The sequence below is a fragment of the Sus scrofa genome, chromosome 1 (genome assembly GCF_054392235.1).
Source record: "Sus scrofa isolate SSC_HxYL_T2T_F1_AM1 chromosome 1, Sscrofa_HxYL_maternal_Yorkshire_Landrace_v2.0, whole genome shotgun sequence".
Taxonomy (NCBI): domain Eukaryota; kingdom Metazoa; phylum Chordata; class Mammalia; order Artiodactyla; family Suidae; genus Sus; species Sus scrofa.
In genome coordinates, this window is record NC_139383.1 from 229,723,294 (window position 1) to 229,739,822 (window position 16,529).

At 37.4% G+C, this 16,529-nt stretch overlaps 1 protein-coding gene across 9 annotated transcripts in view; it reads left to right on the forward strand.

Moving 5' to 3' along the window:
* LOC106509183 (histone-arginine methyltransferase CARM1-like) overlaps nt 1-16,529 on the forward strand; it is a 292,946-nt gene that overhangs the window by 233,368 nt on the left and 43,049 nt on the right. For 8 of the 9 annotated variants that reach the window (XM_085018906.1, XM_021064249.2, XM_021064264.2 and 5 more), the window contains one exon: nt 13,039-13,216. In XM_085018906.1, the coding sequence (XP_084875032.1) occupies nt 13,039-13,216 (178 nt within the window). Of the gene's footprint in view, nt 1-13,038; nt 15,785-16,529 lie in introns of all 9 variants that reach the window. The other variant, XR_014841642.1, reaches the window with a different exon arrangement.

Below are 16,529 nucleotides of genomic sequence, written 5' to 3' on the forward strand. Positions count from 1 at the left end.
ATATGCTGTGGGTGCAGTCAAATAATAATAATTATAATGCCTTACAAGTTTTTGGAATAGAAATGAGGGAATAAAAAGGACACGCTTTTTGAGAGGTGGAGATCTAATATTATCACTGATTTTACCAAAACCAAAGACACCAATACATAATCATATAAAGCTGTAATTATATAACTTAATTCCAACCATAGTTATATAATCATATAGCTAAATACTGTTGATATAGCTGCCCACAGGCATCTCAACATTTAATTTTTAATTCCTATGCTAATACTTAACATTTCTCTAATGACCGTAATTAGAGACTCACAACCTGAAGATTGCTCATGGCTGGAAGAGAGTCCGCACCTGCGAAATAGCCTCCTTTGTACAAGGGGAGGTGTGGCCAGAAGAGGAGACTTCTCACCTGTCCACACAAGTCCTCTACTCCCGCGTGCTCCCCTGGAGCCCACAAGCCAACCCATCAAAAAGCAAAAGGGCAGAGATTGATAGGAGTTCTCCAACTACATGGTTCTGTTATGACTCACATGGTTAAGAGCCTCCTTGGGCTAAAGTGGACACCCAACATTTATCAGTTAGATCATCTTCATGTAACACAAAATGCAAATGAATACTGACTTAAACACACAAGAGCTTTTTTATCTCACGTAAAAGAAGTCTAATTGAGGGAACCTAAGGTTATGTGGCAGCATCACAAAATTTGTAGAACCTCAGGCTCCTTGTGTCTTCCTGGTACACTGTCCTGGTAAAAGGCTTGTCCCCTGAATGTCATCTCAATGTCCAAGGTGGCTGCAGGAGCCTCAGCCACCAAATCCTTGTTCCAGCTAATAGAATCAATAAAGGGAAGATACAAAAATGTCTTCCCCTAGCTTTTCCTCTCCTTCTAAGGAAGTTTCCTGGAAGTCCTAACAAATTCATTCTCTCGTCTCATAGGCCAGAACTTACCCATTAGCTACATTTGTTACAAAAGAGGCCAGGAAATATAATATTTTGGTTGGTACTACTAATGTAGGCATTTTATTAGGAAGGTAACAGGCAAAATGGATTTGGATAGGCACTAGCAATTTCCATGCAAAGTATAAATTATTTGGAGCTTTTGGGGGAGGGTGTAAGAAGAATTGGTGGCTGGTGACTTACCACATTCCCACTCCTACTGGCAAATGATCACTGAAAGCCTGGTTCACCCACCATAGGGCAAAAAGGAAAGAAAAGGAATAATGGCTAGCATCTATGATGACCATGCTATTTGCCAACCCATGTATAATCACTTTTCATGCCTTCTCTCATTGTTTCAGAGCAACCCATAAAGTAGGGGCTAATATGATTCCTAATCTACACATATGAAAAACTGAGGGTTCAAATTAATTAATTTGACTAAGATTACTAGGACATAGAGAAACAGAGACTTGAGCTCTGGTCTGTTGTCTCAGAAGCAAATACTCTGAGCCAATATGCTGTATATCACACTTACAATGAAGAAAAGGAGAAGAGGAAAAAAGTCATGAGGAAGCAACAGAATAAATTAAGTCCTTGACCCAAAGTGAAAACTGGTATATTAAAATGCTAAAAGGTAATTTGAAAACAAAGCAAATTTGTGACTATCATTCAAATATTAAATGAACAGGTGACAAATATTTAACTTATTAATAGGCAAACAAGTAAGAAGTTAAACTTGTTCAAAGGAGAAGTCAAAGAACCACATACATAAGCGATGAGAAATGCTGGAAAGAAGCTACAACCAGATGCAAGACTGGTCTGTCAATAGGGCAACAATCATTTGCATTCCACCAGATCCAATTCCTTTCTATCTCTAAGGACAGGAATTACTTGCATTATCATCAGTTTTTCTTACCAAGTTGTAAAATAGATCTAAGACTCTGAAAGGCAAAGATACCCTGAAAGGGTATCTGAATAGGACATGCAGTAACCCTTTTGTGTCCATTTTAAAAATGTCATAATTTAAGGAAAAGGGCGAAGAATTGTCTTTTCAAACTCAGATGGAAAGTGAATTCCAAGGGCTGCCATATCCCATTTAGTGAGGTAATTAACAAACACTAACTAGAGGCCTTCCATGTGCCAGGTACTCTGCTGGATGAGCAAAATAGACATGGTCCCTGCTGTCAGATACTTACAGTCTACAGGGGACAACTTACCTTCCAATGGAGGGCAAGTAAGCTGGCTAAAACCCCTCTGCCCCCCTACAGACACACATACACAGACTCTGTGCATTGCTTCTTATAGATATTGCATATTTACCAGTGCTTATTTTATAACTTTGTCAAAGCATTCTTTCCAAGCCTAGACAGCTTGTTGGCCTCCTTGATGTTCTTCTTTCCCAGTTGTTGAGCATTCTGGAACATCATCAGAGGGAAACAACTATGTGTATTGAAGTTGCCAGTATACTAGCTAACCTCTAGGATTGGCAATGCTTCCTTCATAAAAGCTTCAAGTGACTTCCTTCTGTCACCTCTGGAGATTCTGCAGTGATAAAAGGGCATATAATCCATTCAAAGAAGCTTCTGGACTCTTCAGACTCAGCCCTTAAGTTACCTCAAAGAGAAATGAGGAGGAAAATGCCCCTCTTTTTGCCTCTCCTTGCCATCCTTCTGCATCTGTCACTCTATCATTCTCCCTCATTGCCCTGCCAAGTAGTGCTTGTTTGCACAGGGTTTTTGCCCTCACATCTCTGACTGGTTCCTTCAGGGGCCCATTTATTCTTTTGTGCCCACAGATTCCAGAAGGCCCTGGTTTCTGCACACTGGTCATGATGCTGTAGTGGCCCAAGAGGGTCTCTGCAGACCTCAGTGTCCACCTAGATTACAGGTAGGAGGCAGCTGTGCACTGAGGGAGAGAGAGGAAAAGGGGGAGGGACAGTGACTGCGGGTGCTTCCTCTTCTGACCCCCTCTCCGAAAGGAGCCAATCCATAATGCTACTGCCTCTGACAAATAGTTAATGAACTAAGCTTGCTGAAGCACATAGATAAAAATCATCACTTCTCCCCAGGTCTGCCCCTGCCTTGTAGCACATGCTGGACTTAACTCTGACCACCCCTGGATTCAGTTTCACGAGTTACAAAATGGTAGAATCAGAATAGCAAGTTAGTGAAAACTTGAGCTTAAATAATCTATTTAAACTAGAGGCACTGAATTTGTTAACAATAAGGTTAATATGACCTTTTAAAATGTTTAAGCAGATGTTCAGAATTGCTCAGTAAGGGATGGCATTGAAAAGAGAGAATTGAAGAATTGTTTAGGTAGTCTCTTATTTGGGGGCTGCTCACTGATATCTTTCCATTTATTTATTTATTTATTTATTTATCTATTTATTTATTTTTAGGTCCACACCTGCAGCATATGGAGGTTCCCAAGCTAGGGGTCAAGTCAGAGCTACAGCTGCTGGCCTACACCACAGCCATAGCAATGCCAGATCTGAGCCGAATCTGTGACCTACACCACAGCTCATGGCAATGCCAGATCCTTAACTCACTGAGTGAGGCCAGGGATCAACTCAAATCCTCACAGATACTCTATCAGGTTCTCAATCTGCTGAACCACAATGGGAACTCCATATATTTCCTTTTAAATTAAGGTAATGCTTGTACATGAGGAAGGAGAGTCAAACTGTATAGGAAGCTCTAAAATCAAATGTAATTACTTCCCACCCATTCCACTCATACCTAATCACATTTCACAGTGTGCACTACTCTGAACTTCTGAAATTTAATTTCTTCAGCTGATTCACATTTCTTTGGCTGATTTATGTCATAATACTTATTTTTCTGTTTCCTGAACTCCCTATTTTGACTGTCCTGCTGACTCCCAATAACGGAGAGGAATAACTTTTCCTTTCCTAGTATAACTTCCACTTTTGTTTGGTTATATTATTTCTAGATTGTCAGGATTTAGATTTACATTACCAAGTCTTTAATGATTTTTCTATAAGTGGCTTCAGAAAATTTACCCCCTCCCAAAAAAAGCATGTTAAGTATAATGATCATATAAATATATTTCACTATGGAACCAAGTAGTTTCATGGACCCATAGAAAAAGAAATGAAATCCTATGACATTGAACTCTGGCTACCCAAGAAGAATGTTCTATCAAAAAATGGATAAAATTGTTATTTCTTTTCAGAATTATTCACTTCTATTTTATGCTCAGGTTGCCACTGTTTCTTCTATGTTATCCTCTTTGATATATTTGTTTTTCTTCTCAACTGATTCCTTGTTTGTTTGTTTGTTTTCACTATGACACCCCAAAACCCTTTGAAGCTTTTTATGTCTGAAAAGTTTTGCTTTTCTGTCACATGTTTTGGATTTTGGACTGGGTATAAAATTCTAGACTCAAAAGCCATTTTCCCTCAAAACTTGCTTCGTTACCTTCTAATATCCTGTGTTGCTGATGAGAATTCTGGTGTGAGTATAATTCATGTTCATTTGAGGCTGTGACTCTTTTTTTTTAAACTTTGAAAGCTTTCAGGATCTTCCTCATTATTCCTAGCATTGTCAAATTTTGCCATGATGGGGACTGATTTTTAAGCTCTCTCTTCCACTTCATATTCATTAGTTTCTTTCAATCTGAAGACTAAGATCTGTCTTGAGTTCTGAGATTTTTTTTTCTGTTACTTATTTAACTATTATATCCATATCAACTTGACTACTCTTTTATGGTTTCTATTTCATTGACTTTGCTCAATGTTCTCAGACTTCCTCAAAGTTATCTTACAGTTCACTATTTTGATCTTTTACTTTGGCAATTCTCCAACTGAATTTATTTTCTAGTAATCATATTCTTAATTTTATAGCAGCCTATTTTTGTTTTATGACTATAGCCTCTCTCCTCTCTAAGGTTAGTTTTTTTTTTTTTTTAAGTTATCTTCTGTTTCTTCTGGAGTCATTTGTTCTATTTGTTAATCTCCAATTTTCTCTTTCATGCTATTCATTGTCCTCCAATGTCTGGAGATCCTTGTTTACTCACTCTTAGCTGATGAATGGAAAACTAGGTTACTTAGTATAGATAGTGTGGGTCTGTGTTTCCAACATGCCTCTGCCTTAAGAGGGAGCACAGACCAAAGTGTTTGCTAGGTGGAAAAGATGTGCTGACAGGTTTAAGCGTCCCTGCATGAGTACGTGGATGTGTGTGTGTAGCTCCCTGGTAGCCTAGAGACCTGCACTGCTGCCAAAACAAGAGTTTTATCTTCAGGAATGGACCTTGGGGTTGCACTGCCTCATAGTTTTCTCACCTTAGATTCTGAAATTGGAATCCAGAGTTATCCTAAGCTCTTCTGTGTTTGTCTTTCTGGCTTTAATATCCACACTAGGATTCCTACCAAGACATACCACATAAAGCAGTGCTAAGAACTCCAGGCAAGGACAGAACCTGGAGAGGTGACTCTCACAGAGTCCATGTACATAAGGTGGGTGGGCGGGTGGACATACTAGCCTAGATGATGGTCCCACGGGCTCTTCTGCTCTTGACATTTGCTGACTCAAAAATTTGGATTTTTTTTTGTCCCAAACTCCCTTACAGAAAACCGTCCTTAGCTCTGATACATAGGGGTTCAGAATATATACTCTCTTTTCTCCAACAATCCAATCCAATCTGCTTTCTATCTTTTAGAATTCCCTCAGACTCTCGCCTCCATTGCTGGCTCTTTTTTTCTTTTTTCTTTTTTTTTTTTTTTCTTCTTATGGCCTCGCCTGCAGTATTTGGAAATTCCTAGGCTAAGGGGCAGCTGCAGCCAGAGCCACATCTGCAACCTGCACAGCAGCTTGCGGTAACACCAGATCCTTAACCCACTGAGCAAGGCCAGAGATCAAACCCACATCCTCATGGACACTAAGTCAGGTTCTTAACCCGCTGAGCCATGGCAGAAACTCTGTTAGCTTTTTTAATGTACGTGCATATTAAGATTTCTTTCTGATTTATATCATTTCCTATATTTCTCTGGACTCATAAAAAAGAAGAGGCAGATACATTTGCTTAGATCCCTGATTTTACTAATATTTTTCTTTAAAGAAAAATCACTTTGCTATATTTATAAAAATAGTACATTATAATAAAGATATTAAGCAACTGAAAGTTTAACAAAGAAGAAAAAAATTAAACCTCCCATAATAATTATCATTAATCTTGGGTGAACAGAATTTCAGACATTTTTTCTGTGAAAATATGCAAAGAGAAGAATGGCTAGAGAGAAATAATTTCAGGAAAATGAGATTATATGATATGTAGTATTTAAAATAAAAACATTAAATCAAATTTTGTTGAATTTAACAGGAGGAAAAGAAACTGAGAATAAAAGAAGAGAAATTGTTTAACATTGAATAAATGCTTCTTATAATGAAGAGAAATTGCTTCCTAACAGATCCCTCTAAAGTTATGGAAAACATTAAGAAACTGGAATTCTTTTTAACCTCATAATAAAAATTCACTCCTCTCTGTGAAGAAAATTAAGTCATCAGCACTCTCATATCTCCTCCTTCCTCCTGTACCTTTTATTATATATTATTTTTATATCATCAAGGTGTAGTGTAATTCTCATTGAAATACAACCAAAGTTCATGTAACTTTTTTTGTATTTGTTGTAAAACTAAATGGCTTCATTTCTAACCATTAGATTTTTAAATATAGCTTATTAGCAAATTCTTTAATTCTTTATCTTAATTATATGGGTTTATTTTTATTTTTGGCAAAGCAGTTTTTGAAGAACGGCTTGTGTGCACTGTCCTGGGTTCTCTCATGTTGGAAATGTGAATAGTACCTAATATGCATATAATCTTTTTTTGGTCATAATTTTTTTTTTTTTTTTGTCTTTTGTCTTTTGTCTATTTAGTTCCCTGCATGAGGCATATGGAGGTTCCCAGGCTAGGGGATTGAATCAGAGTTGTAGCTGCTGGCCTACACCATAGCCACAGCCATAAGCATGCCAGATCCATGCTGTGTCTGTGACCTATACCACAGCTCACAGCAATGCTGGATCCCTAACCCACTGAGAAGACCAGGGATCGAATCTTTGTCCTCATGGATACTAGTCAGATTCATTTCCACTGAGCCACGGCGGGAACTCCTGGTCATGATTTTTTAAATTCTAAATTGTGTAGACATTGTCCTGTTTTAAAGTAAATATGACTATGGGGCAGTCCAATGCCAACCTTATTTTCTTTCATTTTTTATGCGATTTATTTTTCTTCATGAGTGGCCAAGGAATTAATTCTTTTTTTGAGTCTAAAATGTTGAATAAAATTTATTTCCATATTGCTATTACTGTATGGCATTTTCTTATGATCACTATGTATTTTTTTTTCTGTTAATAGATTCAGTTTTTTATTTCAGGGGAATTTTATTTTAATATAACTTTGAGTGATTAATCCATTTTTCTCAGACATTAATTACCTTTATAGGGCTTTGTTTTAATTTGTCTTCCATGTCTATTAGCTTCTATCTGATTGCAGAAATCAGCTTATCTTTTTTAATCGGCATTTATTATGATTATCTCAAACTTTTCTATTAAAAGTATAATTTTGAATTTCCTACTATAAAATACTTTTTGCATGCAAAAATAAAGGTGACTGTAAATATAAGGTACAAAGAATATAACCCCCAAAATTCATATATGCCCACAACCCAGTGTAACAAATAGAATTAATATAACTATGCATTAATATTCCTAAATGCTTCTCCCAAATTTTATGCCCTCCCTTCACTCCCAAAAGTTGCCAACATCTCAACATAAAAGAGTTTTAAAAAATAAGTTAGTCTAGGGAGTTCCTGTCGTGGCTCAGTGGTTAACAAATCCAACTAGGAACCAAGAGGTTGCGGGTTCGATCCCTGGCCTTGCTCAGTGGGTTAAGGATCCAGCGCTGTCATGAGCTGTGGTGTAGGTCACAGACGTGGCTCAGATCCTGTGTTGCTGTGGCTCTGGCTTAAAAGAGAAAAGACAAAAAAATTAAGTAAATAAATAAATAAATAAGTTAATCTATCCTAATCAATAGTTTACTTATAAATCCATTTGACTTTTTATTTTATTTATTTATTTTTATTTTTTAATTTTTTTTAATCTTTTTGCCATTTCTTAGGCTGCTCCTACGGCATACAGAGATTCCCAGGCTAGGGGTCGAATCAGAGCTGTAGCCACCGGCCTACACCACAGCCACAGCAACGCAGGATCTGAGCCACGTCTGCAACCTACATCACAGCTCACAGCAACACCAGATCCTTAATCCACTAAGCAAGGCCAGGGATCGAACCCTTAGCCTCATGGTTGCTAGTCAGATTCATTAACCATTGAGCCACGATGGGAACTCCTCCATTTGACTTTTTAAATGAAAGCAGTCATACTGTATATTTTTCAGCAACTTGTTTCTTTTCCTTCCTAAATTTCTGCTTATGAAATTAATTGGTGTTTACAGGTATACCTCTAATTCTTTCTTTCTCACTGTTTAGTATTATTCATAGTATGGATATAACACCATTTATTCATTGTTTTCCCTCTCAGTAGTTACTTCCAGTTTGCTTAAATTTTTATTTTATAACTATCAATGTTATAAAATAGTAGCACAGGTTATCTTGTATATTCGTTCAAAATTTTCTCTAGAATGTGTATTTACGGGGGGTGATATTTCTGACTGATGGAAATCTTCAGCTTTTTTTGAATAACGTTAAATGGTTTTCCAAAATGGTTATATATTATTTGAGTGTAGTATAGTCTCTTACTGGGAATTTGTTGGGTATTACTCTAGAAAGGATAGTTCTACGGAGTTTTAGTTTTGGAAGAATGGGATCTGAAGTGATGGGCTAACGTAAAACTGTCCGTATTGAGACTGTTGTAAACCAAAGGGGAAGGAAGGCAGCAAGACTGGCTCAAAGAATAGAGTGTGTCTCACATCTGGAAGTGGCTGCTCTTGTGTCTCAGAGGTGTAATTGAGTTTATGTCCCATTTTCAAATATCTCCATCAAGGAATTGTATTAAAATCTAGGATTATCAAATAACTGTTTTTATAGTTTCTTAATACTTGATCTGTGGGAGATAAACTTTCAGTGAAAAAAAATAACTGCAGAGTATTCAAGTAAGTTTGAATGTCTTTGATTTAGCCAAACCAAACCCGTTTTCTGCAGAATTTTTCTTTCTTTCTTTTTCTTTTTAGGGCTGTACCTGCAGCATATCAAAGTTCCCAGGCTAAGGAACTTGCAGAATCAGAGCTGCAGCTGCTGGCCTACACCACAGCAACAGAGGTTCCAAGCTGCATCTGCCATCTGCACCACAGTTTGAGGCAATGCTATATCCTTAACCCATGAGACCAGGGATTGAACCCATGTCATCATGGATACTAGTCAGTTTTGTTACCACTGAGCCACAACAGGAACTCCTCTGCAGAATCTTTCAAATCCATTAACATGTTGATGGACTCTGAATTTGTAAGAAGAATATATATTATAAAGAAGTTCCAATATTATTTGATCATGAAACTCCCTATATTTATGGACTCCTGGATTGTAGTTTGGGGTAATTTTACTATCTTCTAATCATAAAATGTTAGAACTGGAAGGAACCTTAAAACAACTCAGCTTTAAACTCTCAATTTTGCAAGAAGGGGAACTCAAATGTAGAGGATTTCAGTGACTTTCCCAAGGTGACATGGCTCTTCAGTGATAAAGTGGGACTAGATCTGTATCTGCAGATTCTTGCTCTAGTGTTCTTTGAATCTGGTCAAAAATAAATCAAGTCACAAGATGCAGAGGCCTATAGGCAGACCTGTTTGCTCACTTCCACAAATGCAGTATGTCCTTCTTTCCCAGTGAGAAAAATGAGACTCATATTCTTTCCTGTGAACCCCAAATTCCCCTCCTGGAAGCTTACATCTTCCCCTGAAACCCTGTTAGATCTCTCATCTTCCTGAAGGTTTGATAGTCTAGGGTTATTCTCTGTTAAAGTCTCTGTGTAGAATACGTATCACACTCACTTGACCATCCTATGTTATGTGTCCCTCTAGCAAAACTTAGCTGGAAAAATTCCCCTTCCAGCATCCTGGTACAAGTCAATGAGGCAATTTTATACATTGAGGTTGTGTGGACATCCTCACACCCCGTAGACAGAATTTAGAATGGTCTTGCAATTTAGAAATGGGATCACCTTTCCATTAAGCATTGCAACAGTGTGAATCAGAAACCCTTAAAAGTTCCATACTCTTTAACTTTGAAAAAAGTTGTAAGAAATATGTCTCTATATTGAGTTGCATTATCATTTGTGGATATACAATTTTAATAATGAAACACCTGATATAATCTGAATATCCATTAACATGGGGCTGGTTAAATGAATGAAGGTACATTACAAAATACTATACAGCCAGTAAAAATTATGTTCTATAACAATTCATGGAAAGACGTCTAACACAGAGCATCCCAAAAAGTGTGCCAGGTAGTAAGTTTTTGCATCCTTTGCCTTCATTGGAGATGGTCATGATCTTGTGTGGCCTGAACCTCCAGTTTGGTTGTCTCAAACTGCCATCATTCATTCCTATTCACTCTAGTGTGTCATAAAAATGGTTGTTTTTTGTTTGTTTGTTGCTTTTTAGGGTCTCATCCATGGCATATGGAAGTTCCAAGGTGAGGGGCTGAATCGGAGCTATAGCTGCCAGCCTATGCCACAGCCACACCATCGTGGGATCTGAGCTGTATCTGTGACGAACATCACAGCTCAAGGCAACACTGGATCCTTAACCCACTGAGTGAGGTCAGGGATTGAACCTGCATCCTCATGGACGCTAGGCAGGTTCATTACTGTTGAGCCACAATAGGAACTCCAATTGTTATTTTTTTATGTATGCCATAATGCAAAAAAATTCAGAAAACTGGTCTAAAACATACTACATGAAAAAAGATTATGAAGTATTACTATAAAAAGTACCTATTTTTATAAACAGAGATACACTCAAGTGTCTGCTAGGAAATACACTCTGCCTATACCTGGAAAATTGGAATACAATGGCTTTTATTTTCCTGCTTTTGTTCATCTACGATTCTCTTTTTTTAAAATCGTAGATGACTTTTTAGAAGATTTTTCTTTAATAAAAACAATATGACAATAATAATTCAGTACTCATATACCCTTAATATGCTTTACCTTGTTTTAGGCTCAAGTAGGCCTATGAAGTAGGCCCTGCCATTATTATGTTCACTATATAAATACTTTTTTTAAATTCCAGATTTGAAGCTATTAGGAACTGGACAAGTTGATACAGGCAGAAAGAAAAGGTGGAAATGAGATCTATCTGAAAAGTAGAAATAGCAAGAGAGAGTAACTAATTGTTTGTGGGAAGCAATTATGTATGCCTCTAGGACACTGAGGATTATGGCATTAGTAACTAAAATGGAATCAAGGAAATACAAGTTTATATAAAGATTTTAAAGAAATTGGAGCAGTGGTTAGTTTTCAAGAAGAAGCTGAATTGGGCTCTGTACTTATTGAGGTTGAGGGATAACAAAGCGGGTTGGTGGAAATGTCCAGGGGGTGGCCAGAGCTCAGGTGAGGGCAGAAACCTAAAGCTGTGGTTTGTTTGGACAACCATCCACAGGGGAGCTGGGCTTCCAGCAGTGCAGGAGAAGGGCGCTTTTGAGAAGAGAATGTCCCGGGACAAGCAAGGCACTGAAAGCTTTAGCTTTAGCCCTCGTTTCCATGGACCCCTGAACTTGTCTTCCATGTGTGGAATGAGGATAGAATGGAATTCTACGAATCCTTGTGCATGGGTAAAAGTAGACAATGGATGGCTTGTTACAATAGTTTTCTTCATTGTTTTTCCTTAGACCAGAGATGACTAGATTTCTTTTTTAATGATTTTTGGTTTTTCCATTAAAGCTGATTTACAATGTTCTGTCATTTTCTACTGTAGAGCAAACTGACCCAGTCATACAAATATATATTCTTTTTCTCACATTATTCTCCATTATGTTCCATCACAAGTGACTAGATATAGCTCCCTGTGCTATAGAGCAAGATCTCATTAGATTTCTTTTAAAGGGAGTATAAGTAGAAAAGATATTCTCACAAGCATACCCTAGAGGATGGGATTCAAGGTGAAAGATACCCTAGCCTTGGGCAGAAGTGATCAGAAATTAAGAATGTGCAACTGAATCATGACAAATATATGGTACACTGCATTTAGGATGGGGAAAGGGGTCAAATTACAAAAATATAAAACAGAGGGTCTCTACCTACCTATAAATACAATGAGCAAAGATCTAAGGGACTCAAGAAACCTCTACTTAAAAGGGAATGCACTGTATATATTTGCGCTGATGTATAGAAGATGTTTATTAGGAAATATTTTTTTCAAGCAGTAGAAAAGACTTAAATGTAATAATGTAACCATCTTGTTATATTTGGCATTAAGAAGAAATACATTAGAAATATAATAACTATATTTATCTTCAAGATCCCTCTTTTAAGAGTGCTTGAAGTTATTAAATAGAATACAGAGGCCATCAAAGAAAAATGAGTATGTTATTGTAAAATGTACATCTAAAAAGGTATATTACTTAATTTTAGAATCAAAAGATCAAGAGATAATTTAATAATGATCAGGATTATTAAGTTATGCAAGACTGTCTTACAGAGCTTTGGGGCATTTTTATTGCCAGTAGAACAATAGGAAATAAGCTGAAACTAATAATAATCTCCCCTAAAAGTACATGGGCATATACACACACACATACACAGACCACACATACCAACATATGTATTATATGTGTATGTTTGAATAAAAAGTATAGAGAGGTATACATCAAACTATTAAGTTATTGTTTCTATATAGTATAGATTAGAGGTGTTTTTATTTGCTCCACATTTGTACCTTCTAATATATCTGTAGTAAATATGAAATGTTTGTTCAATAATAAAAATATTTTACAGTATATATAGAAGCAAATGGGTCACTTCCCTCTCATCACGAAGACCCTGTCAACCCCTAACATATGAAACTTTCTTTTCATGAGATTCTGTGTAACAGCAGTACTGATCCCCTACTTTATCTTTTTCAGATGCTAGTGAAAAGTAACCACCTTTCAGACAAGATCACTGTTTTGCCTGGGAAAATTGAAGAAATCTCACTTCCTGAGGCTGTAGATGTGATCATTTCAGAACCAATGGGATACATGCTGTTCAATGAAAGGATGCTGGAGAGTTACCTTCATTCCAAAAAATGGCTAAAAGCAAATGGTGAGTTGGCCAATTCTTGGTTTAAAAAATGGGCTAATTTTTCCATAAAATTTTCTGTCTTCTTTCCCCCATGTTCAGTCCTTGACAGAAAGGAAGAGAGAGCAGGTTTTTTATTTTAAAAAAATTTTGGCCACATCCTTGGTATGGGGAAGTTCCTGGGCCAGGGATAAAACTTCCACCACAGCAGTAACCATAGCCACAGCATTTACAATGCCAGATCCTTAACCCAGTGACCCACCAGAGAACTCCCAAGAGAGAGCATTTCTATTATACAAGTTCTTTGATTTCTTCAACTTATTTCCCATAATAAATGAACTAATCTCCAAAAGGCCTTCGTGGCAGTGTGCTCCGTGGCATTCAGTGTGGTCTAGAGGGCTGATTCTGAATTATATATTTTTGTCCTGGTTCAACCACTTTTTTCCTTAGCTGATTGTGCCTCACATTTGACCTTTTGACTTTGGCTTCTTCATCTGTATTGTTAAAAGTAATCTCTAAAGCCCTTTTAAGTGTCGACCTTCTGTTTTGTGAGGAACTCTCTGGTGTCCTTTTGTTCTAATGTATTCTTATCTTAGTGTTTGTCTCTTTCCCTATGACCACTACATATAATCGAGATAATCATATAAAGTCCAATATTGCTTACTGTCTGTACTAAGAAATTTACTTAAGTTATTTTATGAAAACCTTATAAAGTGTGAATGATGAAGGTTTCAGTTTATTTGAAGAGTTAGTACAGAGGTTCTTTGTGATTTTCTACTCCTTTCCCAGAGGACATTTGATGATGTCTGAGGACATTTTGCATTATCATACCTGGTGGAGGGGATGCTGCTGGTACATAGTGGGAGAGGCCCGGGTTTTGCTAAACGTCTTTCACTGTGCAAGACAGCCTCCACATACATCCAGTGGTTATCCAGCCCACAATGTCAGCAGTACCAAGATTGAGACTTGGCTTAGTGGGAGGCACTGTTATGATCCCCACTTATAAAGAGAAAACTGAAGAACAGTGAGGGAAAGCGACTTGACAAGGACACACCTCTAATAAGTGACCAAGCATGGATTTGTCCCCAGGGTCTGTCTGACCCTGAAACCCACACTCCCAGCTCTTGCACCCACACTAACTTTCCACTCTTCACCAGAGAGACTGGACGTATTCCAACAATACATTTTCTTTTTTTTTTTTTTCAATGAAGTGTTAGATGGTAACTGGCAAGTTTTAACAGTTGCATCTTTCATGAGAATTGCAGCTCCTTACTCTTTTACTTACTCTACCATGGTTGTGGTTCCCTACTGATAGCAATGAAGACAAAATAGCAGATAAAAGAACAACTTGTATGCACCAGGTTACCCAGTATATGCATGTAAGTAAAGCTTGAGATGTATCTATAATTTCCTGCGTGCTTCAAATTTTAGGGATTTAGAAATAGACTTTAAAAAAAAACTCATGCAAAAATAAATAAACTTAGGCAAAGCAAAGTATACCTTATGTCAGGAGCTTCATTAGCATTCCCATTATAAAACAGCCCAGAATGATCTTGGAAGCCTTGTGTTCATGTGATAAAACTGAACTATGGGAGATGAAAGCGAAGGAACAAAGCTGCTTGGATTTCCTCCTCAATGCCTGCCAGAAAGAATTTTTATATTTTTTTTCTGGATTTTTCTCAAATGGTTAACTGCTTTCATATGATGAGATTTTAAACATGGTTAATTAACCTATATCCTTGGAGCTCCCCTCTAAGTCGAATGTTTAGACTTAATATCTGGGCATCTTTTCCCCTAGGTATTTGAAAGGGATATGAAATTTTATATTGGGCTTTGTATTTTTAACTAGACAAGTAAAAATGAATACTGATTTTATCGGCTTTCTACCCTCTGTGTTCCTGGGGGAAGGATGATTGATTTTTTTCCTAATTATTTTTATTTTCCATCCAAACAAGACATAGTTTACAACATCACATAATAATAATAAAGGCTTACAAGGAGAAATAGTAACCCTCCACCATACTTCTTCCTATCCTGAGACTGTTCCCTCAAGGCTATACCTTTCAACTCTCTTCTCTGTTGCTTCTATTATTTACCTACGTGTTTCTAGGTAAAATTATCATATTGCTATTCTTGTCACTCTCTGATTGAGAAGTTAACTCTTCTTCATAGCTGCTTCTTCCCTTCTTGAAGCACTAACCCCCAGCCCCATCCTCTCAATATATTTATATAGGTCCTCAATCCCTTGTCCAAACCCTTGGGGCCAGATACATTTCAGAATCCATAGTCTGACAGACTGAAAGGTCATAGAGTCATTTACCATGTATTCCCTAACACCTCCAGTGGGCTCTGAGGCAGCAGTCCGTAGTGAAACACATTCTCTTTATGCACAAAACATGAATATGGATATCAGATGGTCTAAATAAGACTTTAAACTCCTGTCAGTTCAGGTCAGTTTCTGCCATCAAATAAGGTTGCAAACTTAACAAAAATCCGTTGCTTTGCAGAGCCTCTTGGATTTCAGAACTGTTTTTTTGTTTTGTTTTGTTTTCGTTTTTGAGGGTGCCACCCATGGCATATGGAGGTCTCCAGGCTAGGGGTCTAATCAGAGCTGTAGCTGCTGGCCTACACCACAGCCACAACAACGCCAAATGCAAGCCACATCTGTGACCTACCCCACAGCTCACGGCAACACTGGATCCTTAACCCACTGAGCGAGGCCAAGGATCGAATCCGCAACCTCATGGTTCCTAATCAAATTTCGTTTCTGCTGTGCCACGATGGGAACTCCCAGAATTGTTTTAATATAAGGAAATACAGACCTAGATTATTACTTAAAGTCAGCATTTACATCATTATGACAATATAAATATTGTTCAGCACTGAGTCAGGTGGTATAGTATGCATGTGATGATGTATTTTTTTTTCATGAAAACTTTTGTTTTTCCCAGAGTTAACTGCCTTGATTTTTTGTTAGTGTAGTTTTCTATATCATCATGACTAATTTTTTCCATGCTTTGACAGGTCTGACAGATGCCTATCAACATTTATTCTGTGGAAGCTTTCCACCTGTAATTCTCTGTCCTCCTCGACAGCACATGAGCTGGTAGCTCTTCAGACCTACTGCATGGCTACCATGCTTTGATTTCTATCACCACACTTTTGCCTTCCCTTTTCAGTTTACATCATTCATTTCAGCAAAGAATATTCTCTAACAGCTTCTGGAGAAAGGGTAATTGAGAAGTTGCTGTTTATTGAGTCCTTATAATTTTGTTGAATAGAGAATTTTAACTAATTTTTACTCAGTGTTCTTAAGACCATAAAGTCATCCTTTTTT